Source organism: Cupressus sempervirens, chromosome 3 (genome assembly GCF_028749045.1).
Source record: "Cupressus sempervirens isolate cs-2001-9-10 chromosome 3, ASM2874904v1, whole genome shotgun sequence".
NCBI lineage: Eukaryota > Viridiplantae > Streptophyta > Pinopsida > Cupressales > Cupressaceae > Cupressus > Cupressus sempervirens.
Window position 1 is genome coordinate 570,153,845 of NC_143120.1, and position 16,512 is coordinate 570,170,356.

At 34.6% G+C, this 16,512-nt stretch overlaps 1 protein-coding gene across 1 annotated transcript in view; it reads right to left on the reverse strand.

The window, feature by feature from the left end:
* Nucleotides 1–16,512, reverse strand: part of LOC149567702 (ferric reduction oxidase 6-like) — a 116,099-nt gene that overhangs the window by 18,191 nt on the left and 81,396 nt on the right. Inside the window, exons 7-8 of the mRNA XM_089820962.1 lie at nucleotides 11,657–11,912; nucleotides 11,075–11,522 (exon numbers count right to left, since the gene is read on the reverse strand). Coding sequence (XP_089677088.1) covers nucleotides 11,075–11,522; nucleotides 11,657–11,912 — 704 coding nt within the window. The remainder of the gene's footprint in view (nucleotides 1–11,074; nucleotides 11,523–11,656; nucleotides 11,913–16,512) is intronic.

Below are 16,512 nucleotides of genomic sequence, written 5' to 3' on the forward strand. Positions count from 1 at the left end.
GTTTCTCTCATTTATTAGTATATATAATGCATTAAAAGGTCATTTTAGCACTAGAAAGCAAAAATATATATTTAAAAAAGTCATATTAAATAACTTAGACTCACTTAAACCTGTCGATCCTTGAGGATTCATGCTGGATCCTTGAGGATTCGTGCCTGGATTCGTGCAGATCCGGGCAAGATCCTTGTTTTACACAGTGGATTCGTCAGGATTCGTGGGCCACGAATCCTGACGAATCCACTGTGTAAAACAAGGATCCTGCCCGGATCTGCACGAATCCAGGCACGAATCTGGATCCGGATCGGACCCGAATCCGGATCCGGCCTCTAGGGCACGAATCCGGTAACTAAGATATATACTGATATTATGCTCACAAGATTATCATTAAGCAGTGTTTTCATTGCTTGGATGATATCTAACAATGTTTTCTGCCATCTAATACTTCCGTATTACTGCCAACAAATGGCATAGGCTCTTCAGTTTCAGTCTTCAATTAAAACTTATGAATTCACTTATCAACTTTTACGTCCCAAATTTGGGGACATTACAGAACTTAGGGGAACTACAAATAATGAAGCAAAATTTAGACCCGTTGTGCTTAGTTTAAAATGTGGACTTTAGATAGGAGCATGAAAACTTCATCTGGAAGGTGACTCCTTATTAATGATTAATGCTATTAGACAAAACCACACTCCACGTCAGGAACTAGATCGATGGTTGAGGTCAATCAGACAACTCAAGAATAATTTCAATGAAGTTAATATAACGCATGCTTATAGGGAAGGTAATCACAAGCCAAATAAAACTGCCAACAAAGAAAATGAGGTGGAGGATGAGGTTGATTAGATGGTGAAGTAGTGATTTGTACAACGGGTGGAAAGGTAATATCAACATTAGATGATGACAAAATCTCACACTTAGTGCACTGATGGGTCAATTCCCCTTTTGAGTATGATATGACCTTTATTAATGGGAATTGCATTTATGATTAATTGTGAATGCCTCTGAGGAGATTATTAGGCAGCACAATAACTATAAGGGAATGAGGTCGAAGTGATGGTGATGCCATTGAGACAAAGGCATATAAATATCCGGTTTGTCCCATGTGAGATAGCGATGACAATAGATTGTTACACATTTAGAGGGCCAAAATGGCACTTGACAGAAGGTTGTCACATGATTGCTAAAGGTCTTTTGGGATGGTAGGTTAAATAGAGCCATAGTGCTGTTTGTTTCATTAAGGTGCAAGGGAAAACTGACATTATGCTATGTTAAATGAATACACCTGCGAGATTAAGGTGTGGGAAGAGGCAAATGTCCTTGTGTTAAGTTTTTAAAAGGACCTTGACGAGTGTCTTTCATGCTGGTCATGGCTCGGTGGTGCATGTTGTTTAGAGACTTTGGGGTAATGAGTTTCTGGAATCTGAACATAGACAATTGGTTATTGCTGCCATGTTCATTCCATGTCTGCTTGATTCTAGGGAGGCAGTTTGCACCATGACTTTGGTTGTGAGAATACAAGAAAAGTGGTCAAACCACCTCTACAAAGAAATTGTGGTGTTGGAAGAAATATTATTGTACCAGAAGAGAAGTTGCATAGAGGGTTTCAGCCAAAAAGAAGGGATGAAAGTGAAAATGAAATTGAAGAACAAGATGAAGAAGAAAATTCTAAGCAATTCAGATTATCTGTAGTTTATCACCAAACTCTTGAAATGGATTAAAAACTTAGAAGAAAAGGCCTTGGGATCTTATTTTGTGTGGCCTACCTAAATGAGAATGAAATAATATTTTATAATTAACGAGTATCCTCATGTGTGCCCTAATCAATTCAAGATATTGGGTTGATTCCAATCTTGTGTAATGCTACTATGATTACTTAGCGAAATCCAAATCTGTTTTAAAAATCAAAATCTGCAATATAAAATGAGGTTTTGATAATTTAATAAAAGCACACATTTTATAGTCCAACCAAAATAATATTTTTCACAAATAAACCATGGTAATTGTTCTTTGGTTATTATTTAATCACATGCTTGTGGAACAATTTGACATAAATACAACATTGTCATGAACTTCCTTCAATTATTGCAAAGTAAATTAATCTAATATCAATAAGTTGGTAAAGTAGCTCCCTTAAAGTTTTATAGACCATGTGCTCTAGTATATGATATGTCTTTAAGTAATGATCCTTTTTAAACAATTGAGAATTACTGGAGGGTGAAATCCCAAAAGCAACCTACAAAGTACAATGTCTTAAATACTTATGTGTTCGAAGAATACAACTTCAATGTGGAATATTATGGTAAACCAATTTATGCTAAGCATCCTCAACAAACCCATGTGAAATAAAATATTCATTAACAAGCAGTGCTATAAAGAAAAGTAAATGGGACTGTAGTTCTAGTACCTAATTGACAAGGACAAGTGAACATTTTGCTCAAGGTTAAGTGACCATTTGTTGTCTTCCTACTCTTAGTACTTGTACTTAATTGACAAGAACAAGTGAGCAATTTGCTCAAGGTTAAGTGACCATTTGTGTTCTTGTTTGATAGCTTCAGTTGCATACAACTATTATATGTGTTCTTTATATTTGAGATATAAGGTTATTGTTAAATGAGAAAAATTAATATATAATATATATGATTAAATTTATTATTATTTTATTTTATCTAGGATACTGATTCGTATGGAAAGGTGGAGGCTTCCACATCGGATGCGGATGGATGCGGGATGCTTTCGGAAGCCCTATGGATGCTAGCCGGAAGCTAGCCGCAAGCTCTCGGATGCATCTGGAACTGGCTTCCAGGCACATCCGAGAGCCTGCGTTTTGGCCAGCATCCACAAGGCTTCTGGACACATCTAGGAGCATCTACAAGCCCAGCAAATGGAAAAGTGAACAAAAAACATTTTAAAACACTTAAGTTGCCCATTAAACATGTGTTGTAATTGCACTTTCAGGTTTTTTTTTGCCATGAAACCCTAAAATGACCCTAAATGTGAATATTGAAGCATTCACAACTCATTTTGAAACTTTGTTTGCACCTACAGCCACTTCTCATTTGGTCTCTAGTTTTCATTGTCATTGTGAAGCCAAGTTCAATATTTTCTAAGAGGGAGAGATAGCTTTCTCAAAGGAGTTTAAATCATTCAAGGTAAGTAATCAATCCTATTTCTGAGTATTTTGATGAATTTTTTAGAGTTTTTGATGATTTTTTTCAAGTTCTTGAAGATGTTTTTCAATTTTTTTGTTTTTTTGAAAGATTTGTATAAGCAACTTTAGGTATCTATTTTAGTAGTTTTTTTTCACTTCTTTCCACTTGTATGCATGATGTTCATAGTTGTTAGGAACTAATTAAAATTTATTTATTTTCTTATAGAATAGGTTGCAAAAAACTAGGCAAGAATGGATACCGGTGGTAGTGCTAGTCAAAGTTTAGTGGGGGCCCAAGAAGGGGAAGGTACTGATAATTTCAAAATTGATATAGGTTCTTCTTTGTGGAGACATACAACACGGATATCACAGGTTTCAGGAAGTGGCTCATACTATTGGAAGTGCAATTATTGTCAAAGTAACAAAGGAAAACCTTTCAATAGCTCATATTCACGAGTGAAGCTTCATTTTATGGGCCTTGCTAGCAAAGGATTTGGAATGTGCAAAGAAAAAAATAGTATTGGGATGACTAGTGCAGAAATAATTTCATTTGTAAGAGAACAAGAAGTTGTTGATGCATTGATCAATAAATCAAAAAAAAGCTACTGTCAAGGTCATTCCTCAAAGAGCAAGTTGAATGCACCCACTGAACCAATTGCATCCTCCCAACACCCATTCTTGGAAGTACCTATGCTAGGAGAGAATGAGGAAGAAGTGGGAATTTCAACCCGCAAAAGAGGCCCATTGCACACCGCATTTAAATTGGAGGCAAGAGACTGTGCTAATAAAGCTATTGCATGTTGCCTCTATGTGAATGGGTTTCCTTTCAACTTGGTGAGATCGCCATATTGGAAGGAAATGGTAGCAACAATCAAAGAATCAGCAGCTGACTACACAAGCCCAGGGTATGAAAAGTTGTGTACAACTCTATTGCAACAAGAGAAAACACATACAGAGAAAGACCTTCAACCAATCAAAAAATCTTGGAAAATTTTGGGTCCACCTATTGTGTCAGATGGTTGGAAGGATACAAGAAATCAGCCATTGATTAATGTTATTGCAGTTTCCGCCAAAGGGCAATGTTTTTGAAGGCTATTGATTGTGAGGGGCAAGTGAAGGATTCCAAATTCATTTCTAGAATTCTCATCGAGGCCATCAAGATGGTGGGTAGTGAGAATGTGGTACAGATGGTCACGAACAATGCCAAAAATTGCAGGGGTGCGAGTGCTTTAGTTGAGAATTGGTATGAGCATATTTTTTGGACCCCATGCACTGTTCACTCTCTTAACTTGATCATGCAGAGGATTGGCACTGAAGTAGAGTGGGTGAAGAAAATATGCGAAGAGGGGGAGGACATACAGATGTTTGTGACCAACTACCACATGTCACAATCCATTTTTAGAACATACTCCAAATTGGAGTTGTTGAAGGTAAATTGATTTTTTTAAATTACTAAGTTTCATGGATTTGTAATTTAGTTAAAAATTAAAATTTATAATTATATTGTCAATTGACATATTGTTAACTTTCTTAGGTTGGTGAGACCCGTTTTGCATCTCATACAATTGTTATGAGAGGTAAAAGCTACATTAAACCAAATGGTCATCGGTAATCAATGGGGTGTATGGAAGATCTCAAATTCAGAAAGAGCACAAAGGATCAGGGATTTGATCTTGAGTGAGAGTTGGTGGGCTCGTGTGGCATATGTATTGGATTTCACCGAGCCCATCATGACTATGCTCCGTTTTGCTAATACAGATACACCTTGCTTGGGGGATGTGTATGATGGCATGGACACCATGGTTGAAAGGTAAAACATTTTATACAAGCACATGAGAGTGACCCCACACAATGGAAAGCCTTATGCAAAAAAGTGCAAGCAATTATCCACCATCACTGGAATAAGATGACTACCCCATTGCACCTCCCTGCATATGCCTAATCTCCTAGGTACTATAGTGAGGAGGTAGTTGGTATGCCAGGTAGAGTTGCACCATTTGCGGATGAAGAGGTTGCTAAGGGGTGTCACAAAGCTCTTACAAGACTCTTCCCACTGGAAGAAATGCATGAAAAGGTGAGGCAAGAATTCGGGTTGTTTGCTTCAGGCTTAAGGCATTCTCCATTTGCACTAAAGAACCAAAATAGAATGGGAGCTATCACATGGTGGTACATGTATGGTCAACCTTTCAAGCATCTTCAACCTCTTGCAATCAAGTTCCTATCAAAAATAGTCTTTTTTATTTTGTTTAGTAAATTTGTTTTAAACTTTTATGTTTACACTTGTATTCTAGAATTTAGTGTTTCACACATTCTTTAAAATTAATTTTCTTTTCATTTGTATGTTTTGTGACAATTATCTACGTTGCTAGTTCTTCTAATGCTGAAAGGAATTGGAGTAAATACTCCTTTATCCATTCAGTGAAACGCAATTGGTTGGGCTCCAAGAAAGCAGAGGACTTGGTCTTTGTCCACACCAACTTGCGTCTTTTGTCACATAAGAATGATCATTACAAGGAAGGGGCAACAAAGCTTTGGGATGTAGCCCCTAAGTGTGCAGATTTGGATGCAACACTTCATGATCTTATTACAGTCGGAGATGGTGATGATGATAGTGTGGAACGTGGTGCATTGAGCATAAGTGGAACCATGTTTGGTTCAAATGATCTTTCAGCAATTGGAGATGATGATGAGAATTTGGATTTTCTTGCGAATCCCTATGATTCAAAGTCAAACTCTGATTGATTGAATCTTCAATCATTAACTATGTTTTTATTTTGTTGGAATCTTGAACATGACCTATTTGAACTTATTGTCTAAAACAACGCTAATGTTGGACAAGCACATATTGATATTCATATATCATATGAATTTTGAAATATCTTGAATTTTGATAAAGGGTCAAATATCATAGATTCATAGTCATACTATCAAATGATTTGTTTTGTATATTTCTTGCATTTCTTTGCATATATTAGTATATTTATTGCATTTCTTTTCATATATTATATATAATATATATATATACACACACGTTTCCTCCCGCATCTGCATCCAAAAAAAAAAAATCCCCAAATCTCGTATCCACTTTCGGAATCCGCTTCAAAATCCGCATTTGAATCGGTAGCTTAGTATTTTATTTATGAATAGACATGTCCTATGAAGAGACACGTCTATCCATGGCCTATTTGCTATATATATAAATCTAAGAGTATGTTGCATTAGAAACACACATACCAAGAGCATGGCGGTGCTTAGTAGATTTGTAGTGATCCTCAGAAAACTAACATGGTATTAGAGCCATGTTGCAAATGTAATATGAATATTGATTAACAATAGACATGGAAGTGGTTATATAGAGAAATATACAATTAAAAATATAACTTATTATCTCCTTATATTAAAAAGTGATCAGTAAAGCATAAGAAGATTGCGAATTACAGAGGAAAAAGTGTGGGTCAGAGCACATTTGTCGTACTCGCAAGGTGGACAAACTTAATAAGAGGCATTGACTATACAGAGAACTCTTTACTTACGAAAGAAGGTATGGATGATGGATAAACCAGATGAAGAAAAGGAATCTATTGGGGTTATCAAAGAAGAAGATCCAAAACCTTGTGAAATCAGCAATCTGTCGATACAAAAGGCAGACAGTAATCATCTTCTAATAAACAATGAAAGAAGTAGAAGAAGGCCAAGCAAATGTGAAAGAAACAACTCATACAACAAGAAGAACATGAGGGGAAATGCCAGCTCTCATGTGTATTGGTCTTATTGACTACTATCTATAAGGGTGCTTTAGTCCCTCTCATCATACATTGTCGATCGATAAAGATAGAAGTGCCCACAAGATTGAGCATGAAAATGGTCAATTACGAAGGACCCACAACATCGGATAAGGTGCGAACTGAACAGTCCAAAGCAATAGCGCATGGTCTTGCATTGTAGAGATAATAACCTGAATACATAATACTCTGCCTTGAGATGCGTGTCAACCGAGGTGTAAGGAGAGTAAATTAAGGACATCCACCCCTTATGGATCGAACAATATGGCCAACATCACCATGGGGAAAAACACATAACTCCTGATTAGCTTGACCCTTTTTTTTTCATACAAACTTATATGATGGGCAAACCAATTAAACCAGCCACTATACCCTATGAAGGATGTGAACAAAGTTAATAATATTAGTAGAAAAGAGGGAATACAAAAGAAATTATATATTACTTGATAGCCCTTGCTCCACATAGGAATAACTAACCCTACATCATCCATGGAATGGAGGAGAGACTACATAATTAGGTGGTAGTAAGACTTATTGTCCCCTTCCTACATATAACATAAGAAAAGTCAATCGAATGTGCAAGGGGAAAAGACGTAAGGTAAGCATAATAAAGGTATATTCTATTCATAATATTTATTTATTTCATAAATGCTCATGTTTGATATTATATAATACAATTAAAATATATAAATGCTGATATGTGTGTGTGCACACATATATAGAATATTATGATTTTTTCAAAATAAATAAGTTATATAAATAATGTTTATTGTAGATATAATTTAGATTTGGTTTTTTTTTAAAGTCATCACTATAATATGAAAAGTTGGAATAAAGATGTAAACATATAAGTGAATCAAAAGGAAGTGAGAAATATAAAAGTATGTGAAGTGCGGTTGTGATGAGGAACTCTCTTACACTAAAATCAGTCTCAAATCCTAATGGAATTCACCATTCTAGCATCATTCCTTGACTACATGAAAAAAGTATTCTTTTTGGCACAATTTTAATATTTAATAATGTAAGTCTCTCCCATTTGTTTTTCTATACGAGCATTTGCCCTGATCTTTTCCTTCAAGAATGTTATTGCACAAAAAATAGGAAGATTGAGAGGGAGACTGACATTTCATTAAAGGCAACCTTGAAAAGAGGGAACGGATAGAGAATATAATTCAGTGAACCTTTGGTGATCGCAATCATATTGATTTAGAGGGAGTAAAACATGTTGAGATGGTTTCTCTGGTGATCAATAAATTGTAGCAGTCTGTGATTCATGAATATACCTTGTGACTATGTGATTTTAATGGGCCTACTACCCCCTATGTACATCACGAGAAAGTGATGACTTCCAAATAATGTCATTTGTATATGCAGAAGTTACTGTAAGGTGATGATCTTACAATAACTTGTATTATGAGATTAAACAAATTGAGTACATGGTAAATGTTTTGCATCTCAACATTCTGAAAGGCCATTACTCAGAGTATTTGGTGAATACCATTGATATTGTGGGAGGCCAATACTTTTGATATCAGATGTGATATCAAACCTTATTTTGAGTATTTGATGGATATCATTAATATTCTAAGAAGCCAATACTCTTGCTATCAAATGTGATATCAAACCTTATTTTGGGTATCTAATGAATATCATTGATATTCTGGGAGGCCAATACTCTTGATATCAGATGTGATATCAAACCTTATTTTGAGTATTTGGTGAATATCATTGATATTCTGGGAGACCAATACTCTTGATATCAGATGTGATATCAAAAAAACCTTTTGAGTACTTGGTGAATATCATGTTTTGATATTCTGGAAGACCAATACTCATGATATCAAATGTAATATCAAATGGTGAGAATCTTCTAGGTTATCAAATAAGATATCCTTAAAATTGTTATTTGTAATATTACATTGAAGTTATATTTATTCTTATATGGTTATCCTTCTAAGCTAAGAGGGAGTGTTCATGTTTGATAGCTTCGGTCGGATAAACCTATTATATATGTATTCATTATATTTGAGAGATAAGGTTATTGTTAAATGAGAAAAATTTATATATATTATGATTAAATTTGTTCTTATATTATCTTATTAATGAATAGACATGTCCTATGAAGAGACATGTCTATTCATGGCCTATTCTCCATATATATAAGTCTAAGAGGATGTGCATTTGGAACACACATACCAAGAACATGGTAGTGCTTAGTACATTTGCAAAAATCCTCAAAAAACTAACAATTTGTTGTCTTCCTAGTCCTAATTCTAGTACTTAATTGACAAGTGAGCATTCCACTCAAGGTTAAGTGACCATTTGTTGTCTTTCTACTCCTAAGAATTTTGATCCATTTATCCTTCCATTACGACAGGTATCAGGGTTTCATTAATATTCATGTGTGAACACATCCACAATAAAACCTACACATATAACAGACAGAAAGGAAGTTTGTTCTTCCTGTTGAAAAAACCTTAATTGAAATGTATAATTGAATGCCCTTATCAAAATATATTTAGGTATAAATATTCATAAGGACGTATGGTTTAGACAAGCTTTAAAAAAAACACTCTAAAAACCTCAAATCTCAAGATCAGACTTTCTCCAATGCAGATATGTATACTTAAGCCAATGTTAAATTGCATTTGAACACAAATTGACCCCAAAAATATAATTCAACCTGTAATGTCCCCGTTTTGGCAGTAATTTGATTTAATTAACTTAATTAATTAAGTTGTCCAAAATAATGAATATTTTATGAGGATGACTAATTAATTATTTTTTAAATAAATAAGTGGTATTAAGTTAATTATTTATAAAGTTATCAAATAAATAAATATTAAAAAGGTAACTTTATATTTAATTAATTTAATAAAGTGACTTGAAAATATCTTATAAAGTCACTTAATAAATAAAATAAAAATAATGTTCTAGAAGTTTCTAGAAAAAGTGGAGAAAAAGAATAAATAGGCATCCTGGGCTCCATTCTCATCATCCAGTTTTTATCATTTCTCTTGACATCAAATTGTGAATACAATCACATGGTCTATTGTGAAGCCAAGGGTTTCAGATAGTCTATTGGTCTTTGGGAATGATACTTCCCAGTAGATCGCATAACTGAAGAAGTGAAAGATCTTCTGAAGGGTTGCACATTGGAAGTGGTATTCAACCATTTCATGTTGAGCCTCATTGAGTTTCCAGACTAGGGTTGAAAGTGAACATTTCTGGAGTCATTTTGGTGAAAAGATTGCATCATATTTGTTAGAAGGGTTTTGCAAAGAGTGGGACAATATTTATGCACAAATCCGATGCAGAACTAGTCATTTTCAAAGATCAGATTGGAAGCATATTTGGAGTCATAAATTCATCATACCTGGTTCGAAATTCAAGTTGCCAATTTCTTTGCATTCCTAAGACCTGGGCGATTCAGACTATGCATGATTTAGCACTGTTTTGAGAAGGAAATAATTTATACTAAAATCGAACAAGGCCGTACAGGTACGGCTGTACCTACAGACCGTACAGTTGCTGGATTTGGGACAGATTAAGGTCGCAGTCTGATCATTGTATCTTCAGCATATAGATAACATTATTGCATCATTTCCAGGTTCTTCTTTTCAATTACAATTATCTGAATACATGTTGTATATGAGAGTTTAATGAATAAAGTCACTGCTGTATATGCTAGATGCATTTCTAAATGTCAATTGTTGTTCATGTGACAAGAAAGATTATGAATTTAGTCTCTGTTTGTACCCAGCTGCATAGGACATTGGTATATCTTGGATAGTGATACAAAAGCATGTTTAATCCTTTGTAATCAGTCTTGTCAGTGCATTGTTTATTTAGTAGAAGACCATAAATTACTGGTAATCTGAAGTTGTGATTGATTGTAAGAGCGGCAACATCTTAATTGAATGTATATATATATATATATATATATTTTGGCACTGTTTGGGTATCATGGAGTAGTGTGGAATTGTAGCTCAACAAATATTTCCTTCAGCATATTATATTTCAGCAGTGTAGTTGATTGCTTGCCAAGTGTTTGACGTAATTACATAGTTCAGTATTAGTAGTTTTTAGTGACTTTTGAGTAAGGATCATTACACAACCATAAAGGGAGAATTCAAATTACCTTTGAAGTTGGGTCTATGGCCATATTGTGTGTTACTGGAGTTCACCAATTTCTCCAATCCTTCAGCAGCAACTAGCTTTTGATGACTATAAATTTGAAAGGTTTCTTTTGACTCTTCGTTATGATCAGCTTTCCTCTGGTACTTTGAAATTTTATTCTCCCTTGAGTTCCACAGAAGAACTGCCAAAGAACCAAAGATTGTGGTGCCCAGAAGCATGCATAAAATGACAGAGAGTCCTCTTGACCACCAAGAGGTACTCTCATTACGGTCAATGTAATATAATTTTGTTAGCGCCATTGTTACGACAAAACCAATTATGGATGAAATCATATAGATGCCGGCCCATATATTATTGCCACTGCCAGTGCCAACTAAATTTGACATTGGTTTTGTTTTTGTATCAGGATTATGGACAAATTGTACAATATTTGCATGGTTGCCATCTTCCTGCATGCAAAACAATAAGTTATGTACATATTCATCAATCCAAATAATGTAAATGGAAAGGTTTTGTAATCAGAATAAATATACAGAAAAATAAAGAACATATGGATTATGAATTTCCCGTTAAGTGAACTTACCAATTCAGGTTGTAATTGCTGTGTCACATATACTTGGACCTTTAGGGATATCTTGTTTGCGAAACCTGGACAAATGCATTCTGCATCGACTAAATCAAGAATGTAAAGCTCTTTTGAGTTTTTCACTACCCAAATTAGCAGCACGTTTCTTGGTAAACCAATCTGGCACTGTTTGATACGATGAAGAAGGTCCCGCAATATAGCAACAAAAGGTGAAATTCCAATGCCACCGGCAACCAGAATAAGATTATTGTAACTACATTAGCATGCAAGGAAATTTCAGTTGAAGTGATTAATTGAATTCAATGCACTGGAGATATGCAAACAAAATGTGCTAGGAAAAGAAAACGAGAAAACTAAAATGATAAGATCAGATCACAAGGTAGATTATATAATGTCCCAAAGATATAAGTTCCCTATGCTCAAATGAATTGGCTTCTCATGTAATGATTAGCATCCATGAGTGCCTAACATATTTCAAAACATTTAATTTTTTAATTGACAAACAATAAATCTATGGAGGAAATTATCGAAGAAGGAATTCTTAGAAAACATTTAAATGATATATCAACCACCAGGCTTTTAAAAAAGCCGAAAAGTTCAAATCTTAGATTTGGGTTCCCAATTCCTATCCATAAATGGTCCACCTCGGAGAATAAATTTAGAGCAAATTGATTGACTTTATTTAGTAATTCACCAAGTTGGATAATTCTAAGAAAGCTGGAGAATGATATATGTCAAGTCACATGATGGTGGTAGATAATGATGCTGATGGTTCTTCTTCTAGCATTAATACAGAAACAGACAGCACAGATTTCTAGCCTTGGTATTCTGTTTTGGTCTTCTGCTTTTTCTTTCTTTGTTGGTACTACTATTTACCCACTGTGGGCTTACCTCCTCTTCTTTAGATTTCGTAGGTTTTGAGTGAATCAGATTAATTGTAATCAATCGTTTTGTTATATGCATCTTGATTCTCAATATGAGTGGTGTTCTTAACTATTTTGCTTCGTATGGTTAAGCATCTTGACAATCATGGTATAGCTGATACACATCTCTGTTGATGAAACTATCTGTAGATGATGGTCTAGGAGGCAGGCTCTCACATGATCATTTTCTCATTGTACCACACTTGTTAAATGTACACTACATTTTATCAAGAAAGTAGAAGTTATCAAATTCTATGTTCTGTGCAATTTCTAGAATGCTTATTCTTCTGAAGTACATTTCTCCTCTATCACTTATCGGCACAACAATCCTAGCATCATTGCCACTAAGAAATTAGATCAAATAGAATCTACAATTGACAATAATCTTTAATGACACAACAGTATGGAAGTATAATTAAGAGTCAATAGACCAACTAGTTAAAGAAAAAAAAGAAACCAACCAGAAGAGGAGAAAAATTAACCTAGGACTTCACATTTCTTTAGAAGATTTTAAGAGAACATAGGAGAGGAGTCCCAATAAACACAAGTCCTTTATGTTCAAGTCCTTTATGTCAATAAACTTGATAAGTTTGATGGTTGCTTTCCTGATAACAAGGAAACCTAGTTACTACAAGTTACAAACACAACTTATAGACTCAGCTGAGTTTTTTTGCCAACACTACTAATCTGAAAAAGCTTGCAAGTCTTGTCGTCAACTCCTTTTTTACTTGCCTAGATTTAATAGACATAACATGTTTTGAGGGTGGCGTATAACATCAAATTACAACCTTGAACTCTATAGCACAGACAATTTGGATGCAAGACTACCACCAACTACATTAATTTCTACAATTTGGCAGTGTTTCTTTAAATCTGTGAAGTCTCCATTGGAAACAAATTTGCAGGGAATGTGGAACCAAGATAATAGTCATGTATGCCTTGCCAAAAGCCTTTATTATGGAGATTGGAAGAAATTGTTTTGTGAAAATAAATATTATTGGCGCTAGACTATGAATTCATTTGAATATATTTCATGTTTGCAAAGCTTTCTAGAATTGTGCAGCTTACGTGGAATAATATTTTAGTAACTAAAGATTAAAGCAGTACAAGGAAATAGATTTGGCGTCAAATTATTTTATGGTCGCTATATCTTATGTCTAGCATGTATAATTCAAGAAGCATCTCCTTCTGTTATTCATTCTAACTTTCTCCTGAACAGATATCTTTATCCATCGAAAGATCGATTTCAGAGGTGAATGAACACATTAACATTGGGATGGTGTGAAGATTAGAACCATGGTCCATTTCCTTGAACTACCACAGCCTCTTCTGAAGCCAAGAGTTATATCTGAGCATGTGTGGATGTCAAGAAAGGTGTATTGCAGTCAGGAAGATCGTCTTTCAAATTTGTGGTCATTAGCAAATTCACCATCGTTATCTCTCCAGGTGTGAATGTTCAGGTGGTTGCTGAGTGAAGCTTGGGAACAAAGAGGAAGGAGTTAATGAAGACCATGCAGAAATCTGCATGTTATTGTTTTCTTGTTCATTGCTGTTAGTGATACAAATATATTAATGCTAACGCCCTCTGCGCTAAAGCATTAATACGTCTAATATCGATTGGAATCAGTAGCTGATCTCCTTGCAATTTCTGTACAAGTCATTTGCTGATAATATAGGTCAAGTTGCCTTATTCTGAAATATCTTTTTGTTTCTGTGATAGGGTGTATTCATATATTTGTTGCTCTTCTTGTTTAACTGTACTATATAAATATTTCATGGCCTTCACATCAAACGAGAAAAGTACATAAACTGGTAAATCTGGAAAGCATTGAACAGCAATATCGAAAACTTAAGCTTTCAGAAATAAGAATAACAGAGGAGGAAAAATTTGAAGCTCTCTTGGAAAGACATCTTTACAGTAACGGGGGATGCAATTAAAGGCTTATTCATTCCTTTCTCCTCTCTTTAAGGAGAAAGGAGTTAATGAAGACCATGCAGAAATCTGCATGTTATTTTTTTTTTGTTCATTGCTGTTAGTGATACAAATATATTAATGCTAACGCCCTCTGCGCTAAAGCATTAATACATCTAATATCGATTGGAATACAGAGGAGGAAAAATTTGAAGCTCTCTTGGAAAGACATCTTTACAGTAACAGGGGATGCATTTAAAGCCTTATTCATTCCTTTCTCCTCTCTTTAAGGAGAAAGGAGTTAATGAAGACCATGCAGAAATCTGCATGTTATTGTTTTTTTGTTCATTGCTGTTAGTGATACAAATATATTAATGCTAACGCCCTCTGCGCTAAAGCATTAATACGTCTAATATCAATTGGAATCAGTAGCTGATCTCCTTGCAATTTCTGTACAAGTCATTTGCTGATAATATAGGTCAAGTTGCCTTATTCTGAAATATCTTTTTGTTTCTGTGATAGGGTGTATTCATACATTTGTTGCTCTTCTTGTTTAACTGTACTATATAAATATTTCGTGGCCTTCACATCAAACGAGAAAAGTATATAAACTGGTAAATCTGGAAATCATTGAACAGCAATATTGAAAACTTAAGCTTTCAGAAATAAGAATAACAAAGAGGGAAAAATTTGAAGCTCTCTTGGAAAGACATCTTTACAGTAACGGGGGATGCATTCAAAGGCTTATTCATTCCTTTCTCCTCTCTTTCACTCCTAACATCTGAATCCAACTTCAAGCAAGCCAAATGAAATTCTTCCTCATCTCTTCAAGAATATGTTGGAGAAGTTAGGGAACTTCTATGTTAGGAGAATGGAGATTTGCGATTTAATCAAAGAAAGACAGGAGATGCTGTAGCAGTTCTCTCGCTTAAGTCAGTTCTTTTAGTCAAATTAAATTGTAATAGTGCTTATAAGTAAAAGGAGTAGAATTCATTTTATGAGAGATTGATTGATGGATTGGATACCTTGGCTTGAGGTTGACTTAGACTAGGTTAGGGGGGCAAGGATGCATAAAATTAATTATTTTATAGTATTCAATTATTCCTTAAGTCCCATGTAAACCTTGTATTGCACACTTCTTAGGTGTTCCTTTTAAATATTTGTAGGAACCTTAGTGAGTAGAGGTTGAATTTATTTTATATTTAATGGAACTCAATCCACCTGGGCAAAATCAGTGGTGCAAATCTGATTTTGAGGTGTGATGTTTGTCATGGAATGAGTCACTTTGTCAAACCTAGTGTGTTCACTAAACAATTCATGAATTCAATAATTGGGATAATTATTTAATTAGCATCCCTTGTCCCTTTTATGCTGTGATGGCCTATTATACTCAACATTGCTCGCATTTTCATACACATCGTTATTGTGTTAGCCTATTTTCCAGATTATTTCATTTAGTATCACCATTGATCTCCTTGGGAACATCGTTGTATAAACTATGAATTGCATATGTTTAAAATTTCTTTAAAATTAGATACGCCTTTCAACAGATATTCTCCATGAACATATTGCAATCATGGTATGCTTGAGCCCATGTTTCTCTTGTGACCTTTTGTTAAACACTTCCATTGTGTTTCCTATGATTACATATCTTGCATGCAAAAATTATTCAAATTTTAAATTTCATGTTTTGAGAATACTTCTGAGAAACTCTACCAAATAATTTTACTGCATTCTCAGTGATTCCACAGTTTGCATGCATATCTTCAGAAGGCACAAACCTTTCAATATTTTTCTGCACATATCCTTTAATCATAGCACGATATGAGATCATGTCACTCTAAGACAATATTTCAAATGGTTTATATGCCTTAGCTACACTTCTGCATTTTACATTGAGGCATTCTGTCGAGTGGTTTACACGCTATGTCTGCAGTTATCCATTTTAAAAGTATATATCTACTATACAACCACAACTACAATATTTGATCATTCTCTATTGCAGAGGCTTGCATTTA